Source organism: Schistocerca gregaria, chromosome 2 (assembly GCF_023897955.1).
Source record: "Schistocerca gregaria isolate iqSchGreg1 chromosome 2, iqSchGreg1.2, whole genome shotgun sequence".
Lineage (NCBI taxonomy): Eukaryota > Metazoa > Arthropoda > Insecta > Orthoptera > Acrididae > Schistocerca > Schistocerca gregaria.
In genome coordinates this window covers 164,870,633-164,882,658 of record NC_064921.1, presented here as the reverse complement: position 1 = coordinate 164,882,658, position 12,026 = coordinate 164,870,633, and the positions used below count along the sequence as shown (strand labels likewise).

General features: G+C 44.8%; 1 protein-coding gene across 1 annotated transcript in view; it reads right to left on the bottom strand.

The window, feature by feature from the left end:
• The window catches only part of LOC126336594 (uncharacterized transporter slc-17.2-like), a 1,359,524-nt gene that overhangs the window by 176,015 nt on the left and 1,171,483 nt on the right, over positions 1-12,026 (bottom strand). The window contains exon 6 of the mRNA XM_050000458.1: positions 3,255-3,466. Within this exon, the coding sequence (XP_049856415.1) occupies positions 3,255-3,466 (212 nt within the window). The remainder of the gene's footprint in view (positions 1-3,254; positions 3,467-12,026) is intronic.

Below are 12,026 nucleotides of genomic sequence, written 5' to 3'. Positions count from 1 at the left end.
TCAAGCAATCAACAGTTTGGTAATACAAAGGAGTTTGCATGCTGGGGAAGGGGTGTAAAAGTTGTAGAGGGAAAAAAGTCGTAGTATGAGGCGTGTTTTTGTAAGTAGGCTCAGTTTGAACATAAGTACACAAAGGAAGGTTATTTTTAAAAAAAAATTATTTTCAGAAAGTACATACTTCGCTCTATTTTTCGACATTGTTGCCAAGTTTGTTAAAACACGCCTCATACCTCTTAACCAATTTTAAAATACCCTCTTCATAAAAACTTGCTGCCTGCTCCGATAACCAAGAGTTCACTGCCGTTTTCATGTCGTCGTCACTGAGGCGTCGTTTGAGGTGAAGGAACAGATCGTAATCGCTCGGGGCAAGATCAGTACGGTAGGGTGGCTGGTCTAAAACTTCCCAGCCAAAACTATACACTAAATCGCGGTCTGGCGTGCAGTGTGAGTGAGGTCTTGCATTGTCATGGAGAAGGACAATTCCCTTTGTCAGCATGCCGCGTCTTTAGTTTTGAATCGCTCTGCGTAGCTTTTTCAGGGTTTGGCAGCATGCTTCTTCAGTGACAGTGGTTCCTCGTTGCACGAAGACGACCAACAAAACACCATACCTATCCCAAACCACCGACGCGCTGGCACAGAGTCTGTTTGGCCTTCACCTTTACAGGTGAGTGTGTATGTCTCCATTTCATGCTCTGTTGCTTCGATTCGGGCGTGATATGCGAAACCCATGTTTCGTCTCCAGTTACGATCTGACTCAAGAAGCCGTCACCTTCTTCATGATAACGAGTCAAGAACTTCATCGCAAACTCAAATCTTTTGTTCTTGTGGTCCTCTGTTAGGAGTTTCAGGACCCAACGGGAGCACAGTTTCCTAAACTTTGGGTGTTCAGAAAGAATGTTGATCTCGACACATCAGGAAATTCGTTTGAGAGACCTGTTGTTTTGAAGCGCCTGTTCTCATGATTCCTCGCTTCAACTGAAGCCACCAAATCGTCTGTAATCAAAGAACAGCGATCGAAGCAGTCCTTATCATGGACGTTGTCACGGCCATCTTTGAATTATCGTACCCACTTACGCACTTTGCTTTCACTCATAACAGTATCACCGTACACTTCGCAAATCTGTCGATGAATTTCTGCAGCAGACAGGTTCCTTGCTGACAAAAACCGTATCACTTAGCGAACCTCACACGCGGCGGGTGAGTTGATAGTCTTAAACATTCTGAAAGCACAGAACTGAACCGTACAGGTTAGCTACAGAGCTGAAACTGAGTACGGTTGTTCCCGAGCCATGCCGGTACAGACGCACGCGCTCGTTGCGGTATGCGCGCGAGCTTCTAGTTTAACAACAACGATTCTGTACTATTGTACATATAAGTAATTCTTTTCATCTGATTTTGATAAACCTGTGTCATTGATGTTCTGATTTCATTTCTTTTTGTTTAATGCCATTATGTTAAGAAAAGTGTAAGTAAGTTTCAATGAGATTATTAATGTTTATGTCAAATTCAAGTAATATTATAGTAGAATTGAAATGTAACAAATGTTGAAACTGTTGGAAGATGTTTAAAATTGTAACTGTGCGTCTGGTCCATACGTAGGCAATGTGTTAGGATATGTAGAATGCAAAACCTCGGATGAATACCCGGTCTGTCAGGGAGCGGTAAAAAGTGGATGTCAGGCGAGCGCGGGAAAATGCACGCGGGCACTGCACGGCACAACGGGAATAGTAGCTAATTGGAGTTTGGCACTGGTTTGAGCAACACTTTCTGGAGCGAGGAGCCTCTCCTGAAAGACATAGCTTCACTGAGCCTCGGGTACGCCGTTCCAACGCCCACATAGCAAAGCAAAACTCCATAGGCACTAAATGGAAAAGTATTATTCGACGCTAAGAAGAATTAAAGTGCCGGTACGTCAAGAGCCATAGCTGTGGTTGTATGTGTGCTCTGTGCCTCGCTATCTTGCCGCCCGCCAACCGCCGCATCGATACCTACAGGTTGAAACTTTTAGTACGGTATTCGTATGGATCAGAGAGTGAACCGTGTTTGTTTGGTGCAACAATAACCTCACAACTAACCTAGACAGCGTCCTTTCCAAACGTTGTGCAATCCGAGTGTCCCGAAATGAAAATTAAAATTTGTGTTAATAATCATTATTTGCAGAACTAGTTATATTAGAATAATGTTTAAAGAAATGTTTTGTTAATGAACCAGTAAATGAATAGCGAAGGTCTAACGAAGTCGAAAGATAACTTTAGTATTGATATAGTAATGAAGTTTATAATTTCGAGACAGATTTAACGGCATTTAAATGAGCAGTAAATAAGATGAAAAGAATAGTAACGTATAGACTGGAAATCCTGAACGAATAATAAATGCATTAATTATTTTTTTAAATACAGCGATCAAAACAGTTTCAGGGTCCCCCCCCCCTCATTCATTTGAATTCTGAGGTGTTCTAAATTGGTTTGACCAGCAAAAGTTAAAGTCAATATAAAAGTCAAAATTTATCAATGTTTTATCTTTATCAAAATTGACATTTTGTGTGTGGCATGAAAGTACAATTTCTAGGGTAACCTATGCTCGATTTTAATGAGATTAATAGATAGTATAAAGTTATGTAGTAAACATTATAGCGTAGTGTTATGTATTCATGGTGAAACTATCAGTTCAATAGATTTTCTGGTTCTAAAATCCTACTATATTATGCAGTGTTATAACTTGTTGTTTTGAATTAATATATGCCAACTTGTACGGGGAAGAAACTCAGTTAATGCCTAATTAGGCTGGCGACCGTATTATTGTCACATTGGTAGCATCTTCTGGTCTGCTTTTGATCCGTCCTGACGTGTGAGTGCATTTCGAACTTACTTGACGCCTCATTGTTATTACAGAGTGGATGTAAGTCTGATTTGCCACCGTTCAGGAACACGCGGTCGATTTCTATGCAAAAATCCTTTCGCATAAGGTGAATCCCGCTCACTTACCATAGCACAAGCTGTAACGAGTACTCTGTCAGGGATTACATAGTGTCTACAACAAAACGGGCCTTACTTAAAAAACACGCCTCGTAGTTATGCAGAGATGATGAAGAATGTATAAGATAGACTGGCATGGAAAGTTGCATTTAAACAGTCTTCAGGTTCAAGACCACGACTACACACCCATAGGATCGCCTAGAGTACGTATAATTTGGATCCCAAAGGTTCGGAACTCCCCTTATTTAGGTAAATTTTAGCAGACGACGAGTAGTGTACCGGTGGTCCGCTGGAGAAGGAAGGTCCGATGGCGGCAGCGAGGCTGGAGCACTGGTCGGGCGAGAGTCTGGGGTGCTGGTGCGGGCGGTCGCGCACCATCTGCTGCCAGGCCAGGAACCACAGCAGCGACGACAGCGACAGCGCGTAGCCCAGCCCGTCGCGGCCCAGCCACCACCCCAGACAAGACGCCAGCACCGGGCCCAGCGCCGCACCTGCAAAACGTGCAGCACTCTGTGTGACAGCAAGCAGTCGTAAAGGTTTGACACAACAACACTACTGCTAGCTCAGTGACCGTGGTGCAAACGCTCAACAACGGCTCTTTAACAACTGTACTTTGGCCACAGTGCTTATACAGGGTGTTACAAAAAGGTACGGCCAAACTTTCAGGAAACATTCCTCACACACAAATAAAGAAAAGATGTTATGTGGACATGTGTCCGGAAACGCTTACTTTCCATGTTAGAGCTCATGTCAGTTTCGTCAGTATGTACTGTACTTCCTCGATTCACCGCCAGTTGGCCCAATTAAAGGAAGGTCATGTTGACTTCGGTGCTTGTGTTGATATGCGACTCATTGCTCTACAGTACTAGCATCAATCACATCAGTACGTAGCATCAACAGGTTAGTGTTCATCACGAGCGTGGTTTTGCAATCACTGCAATGTTTTCAAATGCGGAGTTGGCAGACTCCCATTTGATGTATGGATTAGCATGGGGCAATAGCCGTGGCGCGGTACGTTTCTGCATCTACATTTATACTCCGCAAGCCACCCAACGGTGTGTAGCGGAGGGCACTTTACGTGCCACTGTCATTACCTCCCTTTCCTGTTCCAGTACGATTCGCGGGAAGAACGACTGCCGGAAAGCCTCCGTGCGCGCTCGAATCTCTCTAATTTTACATTCGTGATCTCCTCCGGAGGTATAAGTAGGGGGAAGCAATATATTCGATACCTCATTCAGAAACGCACCCTCTCGAAACCTGACGAGCAAGCTACACCGCGATGCAGAGTGCCTCGCTTGCAGAGTCTGCCACTTGAGTTTGCTAAACAGCTCCGTAACGCTATCACGGTTACCAAATAACCCTGTGACGAAACGCGCCGCTCTTCTTTGGATCTTCTCTATCTCCTCTGTCAACCCGAACTGGTACGGATCCCACACTAATGAGTAATACTCAAGTATAGGTCGAACGAGTGTTTTGTAAGCCACCTCCTTTGTTGATGGACTACATTTTCTAAGGACTCTCCCAATGAACCTCAACCTGGTACCCGCCTTACCAACAATTAATTTTATATGATCATTCCACTTCAAATCGTTCCACACACATACTCCCAGATATATTATAGAAGTAACTGCTACCAGTGTTTGTTCCGCTATCATATGATCATACAATAAAGGATCCTTCTTTCTATGTATTCGCAATACATTACATTTGTCTATGTTAAGGGTCAGTACCCACTCCCTGCACCAAGTGCCTATACGTTGCAGATCTTCCTGCATTTCGCTACAATTGTTTAATGCTGCAACTTCTCTGTATACTACAGCATCATCCGCGAAAAGCCACATGGAACTTCCGACACTATCTACTAGGTCATATATATATACACTCCTGGAAATTGAAATAAGAACACCGTGAATTCATTGTCCCAGGAAGGGGAAACTTTATTGACACATTCCTGGGGTCAGATACATCACATGATCACACTGACAGAACCACAGGCACATAGACACAGGCAACAGAGCATGCACAATGTCCGCACTAGTACAGTGTATATCCACCTTTCGCAGCAATGCAGGCTGCTATTCTTCCATGGAGACGATCGTAGAGTTGCTGGATGTAGTCCTGTGGAACGGCTTGCCATGCCATTTCCACCTGGCGCCTCAGTTGGACCAGCGTTCGTGCTGGACGTGCAGACCGCGTGAGACGACGCTTCATCCAGTCCCAAACATGCTCAATGGGGGACAGATCCGGAGTTCTCACTGGCCAGGGTAGTTGACTTACACCTTCTAGAGCACGTTGGGTGGCACGGGATACATGCGGACGTGCACTGTCCTGTTGGAACAGCAAGTTCCCTTGTCGGTCTAGGAATGGTAGAACGATGTGTTCGATGACGGTTTGGATGTACCGTGCACTATTCAGTGTCCCCTCGACGATCACCAGAGGTGTACGGCCAGTGTAGGAGATCGCTCCCCACACCATGATGCCGGTTGTTGGCCCTGTGTGCCTCGGTCGTATGCAGTCCTGATTATGGCGCTCACCTGCACGGCGCCAAACACGCATACGACCATCATTGGCACCAAGGCAGAAGCGACTCTCATCGCTGAAGACGACACGTCTCCATTTGTCCCTCCTTTCACGCCTGTCGCAACACCACTGGAGGCGGGCTGCACGATGTTGCGGCGTGAGCGGAAGACGGCCTAACGGTGTGCGGAACCGTAGCCCAGCTTCATGGAGACGGTTGCGAATGGTCCTCGCCGATACCCCAAGAGCAACAGTGTCCCTAATTTGCTGGGAAGTGGCGCTGCGGTCCCCTACGGCACTGCGTAGGATCCTACGGTCTTGGCGTGCATCCGTGCGTCGCTGCGGTCCGGTCCCAGGTCGACGGGCACGTGCACCTTCCGCCGACCACTGGCGACAACATCGATGTACTGTGGAGACCTCACGCCCCACGTGTTGAGCAATTCGGCTGTACGTCCACCCGGCCTCCCGCATGCCCACTATACGCCCTCGCTCAAAGTCCGTCAACTGCACATACTGTTCACGTCCACGCTGTCGCGGCATGCTACCAGTGTTAAAGACTGCGATGGAGCTCCGTATGCCACGGCAAACTGGCTGACACTGACGGCGGCGGTGCACAAATGCTGCACAGCTAGCGCCATTCGACGGCCAACACCGCAGTTCCTGGTGTGTCCGCTGTGCCGTGCGTGTGATCATTGCTTGTACAGCCCTCTCGCAGTGTCCGGAGCAAGTATGGTGGGTCTGACACACCGGAGTCAATGTTTTCTTTTTTCCATTTCCAGGAGTGTATATATATAGTGAAAAGCAATGGTCCCATAACACTCCACTGTGGCACGCCAGAGGTTACTTTAACGTCTGTAGACGTCTCTCCATTGATAACAACATGCTTTGTTCTGTTTGCTAAAAACTCTTCAATCCAGCCACACAGGTGGTCTGATATTTCGTAGGCTCTTACTATGTTTATCAGGCGACAGTGCGGAACTGTATCGAACGCCTTCCGGAAGTCAAGGAAAGTAGCATCTACCTGGGAGCCTGTATCTAATATTTTCTGGGTCTCATGAACCAATAAAGCGAGTTGGGTCTCACACGATCGCCGTTTCCGGAATCCATGTTGATTCCTACAGAGTAGATTCTGGGTTTGTATCGAGACAGTTTTTCACAACGAAGGTGTCCCGACAGGCAGACGTTCGAAGCAATTGATTGGCGTCTTAGGGAGCACGGAAAATTCCAGCCTATGACTCTTGACTGGGGAAGACCTAGAACGACGAGGACACCTGCAATGGACGAGGCAATTCTTCGTGCAGTTGACGATAACCCTAATGTCAGCGTCAGAGAAGTTGCTACTGTACAAGGTAACGTTGACCACGTCACTGTATGGAGAGTGCTATGGGAGAACCAGTTCTTTCCGTACCGTGTACAGCCACTATCAGCAGCTGATTGGCCTCCACGGGTACACTTCTGCGAATGGTTCATCCAACAATGTGTCAATTCTTATTTAAATGCAAATCAGCTTTACGGATGATGCTTCTTTCCAGCGTGATCAAATTGTAAATTTTCACAATCGACGTGTGTGGGATGACGAGAATCCGCACGCAATTGTGCAATCGCGTCATCAACACAGATTTTCTGTGAACGTTTGGGCAGACATTGTTGGTGATGCCTAATTGGGTCCCATGTTCTTCCACCTACCCTCAATGGAGCACGTTATCATGATTTCATACGGGATACTCTACCTGTGTTACTAGAACATGTGCCTTTACATGTACGACACAACATGTGGTTCAAGCACAATGGAGCTCCTGAACATTTCAGTCGAAGTGTTCGTACCCTTCTGAACAACTGATTCGGTGACCGATGTATTGGTAGAGGCGGACCAGTTCCATGCCCTCTACGTTCTCCTGACCTCAAACCTCTTAACATTCATTTATGGTGGCATTTGAAAGCTCTTGTCTACGTAACCCCCGTACCAAATGTAGAGACGCTTCGTGCTCGTATTGTGGACGGCTGTGATACAATACGCCATTCTCCAGGGCTGCATCAGTGCATCAGGGATTCCATCCGACGGAGGATGGGTGCATGTATCCTCGCTAACGGAGGACCTTTTGAACATTTCCTGTAACAAAGTGTTTGAAGTCACGCTGGTACGTTCTGTTGCTGTGTGTTTCCATTCCATGATTAATGTGATTTGAAGAGAAGTAATAAAATGAGCTCTAACATGGAAAGTAAGCGTTTCCGGACACATGTCCACATAACATATTTTCTTTCTTTGAGTGTGAGGAATGTTTCCTGAAAGTGTGGCCGTACCTTTTGGTAACACCCTGTATAGGGAGATGACAAAAGTCGCGGAATAGCGATATGCACATATACAGACATTTGAATTCCGCAATAAAAAAATTTCGAGTTTTATTCGAGCGTCATTCTGTCGTACCCCCTAACCTAGAGCAGCGGCGCGTGTGAGGAGTTGTCAGTGCTAACACGCAAGTAACACTGGGTGAAATAACCGCAGTAATCAATGTGGGACGAACTACAAACGTATCTATTTGGACAGTGCGACAAAATGTGGCGTTAATGGACTATGGCTGCAGACGACCGATGCGACTGCCTTTTCTAATAGCATGACACCGTCTGAAGCGCCTCTCCTGGGCTCGTGACTTTATCGGTTGGAGCCTATACATGGCATGGTCAGAAAAAAAAAGAAAAAAAAAAAAACATGGCTCTGTACACTATGGGACTTAACATCTAAGGTCATCAGTCCCGTAGAACGTAGAACTTCTTAAACCTAGCTAACCTAAGGACACCACACACATCCATGCCCGAGGCAGGATTCGAACCTGCGACCGTACCGGTCGCGCGGTTCCAGTCTGAAGCGCCTAGAACCGCTTGGCCACAGCGGCCGGCTGGAAAGGTCAGATGAGTCCCAAATTCAGATGGTAAGAGCTGATGGTAGGGTCAGAGTGCGGCACAGATCTCACGAAACCACACACCCAAATTGTCAACAGAGCACTGTCCAAGCTGGCGGTGGCTGCATAACGATTTGGGCCATGTCTACATTGTATGGACTGGGCCCTCTGATCCATATGAACGGATCATTGACTGGAGACTGTGTGATTTCAAAAAATTAAGTGTGACCCTCAACTACGTACCCTCAGACTCAGCATTGAAATATTAAAAATTTTGGCTTGTTTCATTATCCAGAGGCTGGGATACGTAGCTGCCACATTACAGGCCAAATACTGCTGAGTCTACAGTATACAATATGAATACACAAATGAATCGAATGGTTGAAGGTTTCTATGACTCGGCAATTGCGAATTTTGGATGTAACATAGACATTTATAAATGGAAGCCTGCAATTAAATAAATGCTGCAGGTACTATTTTAACGACTTTAAATGACGAGTCCGATAGCAGAAGTAACTTTAAGAATGCTCTTTATTACTGTGAAACACTTATTGGGTTCGACCGTCCAGCAATTAAATGAAATATAAGTTGAATAACAGGGAAACAATAGATTCCTACTTCACGTAATTAGTTATGAACAACAACATAGCTCGCGAGCTATTAATTCTAAACTCATTCTACGTCTTCACTGCACAAGTCACGGAAAGCTCACAAGTGCACAAGTCGGCACTACTAAATATTTCTATCTCCCGTAACTATGCGCAAACTGCTCCACTCTCCAAGTCTTTCCCGCGACCGTGCGTCCGTCGCGTCCTACTGTCCAGGACTCCCCGTATCCTGTGCGACTATCCCTCAGAACTCCCCTGTCGTCTCTCGAAACGATCCTCCTCCCCCCACTTCCATACAGTCTCTCCACGTGTCCTTTTTGGAACTATCGCTGTGATTGGCTAGAGTGCTCGCACCTTCTCTCCAAGCCAGCGCACACTCACAGACATAATGAAACACATTCCAAATGCTGTATTTACATTTAAATAACTTGAAATTAAATAAATATTCCTATGGCTGGACCATAAACACGCTCTAACACACATTATTAAATACATAAACAAATCAAATAAACATATATCAAAGGAATAAAAACAAAGGTGGGTCAGTAGCCTAATGTCTCTGTGCTTTCTAAACCACAGTAAATATTTAACCAATTTCTTCATGAATAGTATATATCAGGTATGGTATAAACGAAGCCACAGATGAATAAATAAATTTATAAGCATGCTGCTACCAGTTTTTCGTGTAATTGTGAAGTACTTATGGCCTGACTCGATTAATAGAAATCAGCCACTTTGACCTCCAATAACTCATGTACTATTCAAGTTACATGCCTGTAATTCATACCAATTTAGACTTACACTAATAGCTTTCTAAAGACACGTCGATCCAGAAAATCGGATGAACCGTTTAGATTTTGGAAATTCGTTGCTGGGTGTCGCTTGTATAATTTATCGTCAGATACTAAACTTAAAACTAATAGAGATAATGAAAATCAGATTACACCATCAGAATCGTCGTGCAAATAATGGTAATGTACACGTTTCTTCTTGAGGTATCATGATTTGTCTAACTACTGTTACTTTTAATACGAACTGTGAAATGCCTGCCATTAAGGTTCCACAAAGTCCGCCATCTTTGGCACTACCGGCATGTCTCCTTCATCGACACAGCGTCGCCACGGAATTCCCAGCCACGTAATCGGCTGGACCACGTGTGCGGCATCACGCGCTTGCTAAAGAGCTGTGGTTTGCCGAGCGGCCCCAGCGGTGGCCGCCAACTCTTAACTTAAAATATTTCCAGGGCGCCAAAACTCGCAAGTTTCCTCACAAGACCATTTGCCGCTATTCATGGACTTCATGTTCCCAAACAACGGTTTTATGTCACCAGGCCACAGTTGTTGGTGACATGTTTGAACATTCGGGAAAATTAGTGATTTGTCCACCCAGATCGTATGATATAAATCTCATCAAGTATTTATGGGACATAGCGAAGACGTCAGTTTGTACACAAAATCCTGTACCAGCAACACTTCTAAAATTATGGACGGATATAGAGGCAACATGGCTCAATACTTCTGCTGGGGATTTCCAATGACTTGTTGAGTGAGTTTTTGATGTTACTGAACAACAGTCATACAATAATTTTAAATTAACATACCGCCATTTCACTGTACTATTGTTTATTTAATTACGACCCAGGTTTCGGCCTTTTATGCAATTTGCAGGTGACTGAGTTAATGGCATAAACTCAATAGAAATTATGATTTAATTTTGATTTATACAATATTTTAGTATCGTAGCCATACGGCAACAAACTGAAGATACTGCTTAATTATTAATCGACCAGTTACAGAGACATGGAAACATAATCTGTGCTATCATTAAGCATCATTTTACATAACTTAAAAATCTGAGTAGATATGATCTAAGTGGTACAAGTAATTCACTCTTTCAGCTGGTTTCGTGTGTGTTTTCGTACACACGGACTTCAAAGATGATTTATTTTCTACTGTTCCGCCAGTATAATTAAGCTAAACACAGTCTTCCTCAATAAAGTCAGACTATATTGTCCCCATACAGAAGAATCATATATCAGCGATTGGCTCCCTTAATATTATACGTAAATTCGTGGTTTGTTGCCAAATGCCTACACAGTGCTATAGAGAGTTACGATATTTCATTTCTTCCTTTATTGTTGTTTTGCTTTTCGCTAGCAGGGGAGGTGGTGTGATGAGGTTGGAGGGTGGTATACGCAACGTTCGCCTTACATCTGAAATGCGGCACGGGGGTGCATGGACGTAGCCGAAGGAGTGGGGGGTGGGGGTGGGGGAGGAGAGGCGAGGGTTCGGGGTGTCCGACACCCAGCCCCCCCCTCCCCTACCTTATCACCAAAACTGAATCACGCCTGACCAAGCAGTGGAAAGAAGAGCTACTTAATTTTCAAGTTTGTTTGTGTGGCCATCCTCCGCACCAAGCATATAAATACTTGTTTTGTAAATAAAACTGCTTTTTCCTGCTGCTAGTTACCTTATTTATCCCGTTCGCGTTTCGCCTTCTCTTGGTCTAAGGCATCACCAGTGGGATCTATAACGATACAGTTTTGTTACTTTTAGATTATAAACAATTCACTTCGCGATTGTTTTGTGAAAAAAGTAATTACTTACGACTTTCTGACCTGCATCTCCTCACATTTGGTCTGGATGTCGCACTATCACTTTTATCACTGCCATATAATCACAGCTTTGTGTTCTCGCCTTCCACACACTGTTCAACATGTTTCTCACTCTTTTTTGTGGAGGACTGTTGTTCTTTTGTCACTCGTTACAACAGTGTACGACGAAATAGTTGTATCGAGTGACAAAAGAACAATAGTCCACCATAAAAAGACTGAGAAACATGGTGAACAGTGTGTGGAAGGCGAGAACACAAAGCTGTGATTATATGGCAGGTAGTGCGACCTCCAGACGTGTTGTGAGGAAACGCAGATCAGCAAAGCGTGAGTAATTACTTTTTTTACAAAAAGCTCGCGAAGTGAACTGTGTAATAATCTAAAACTTACAAAACTCTACCGTTATAGATCCCACTGA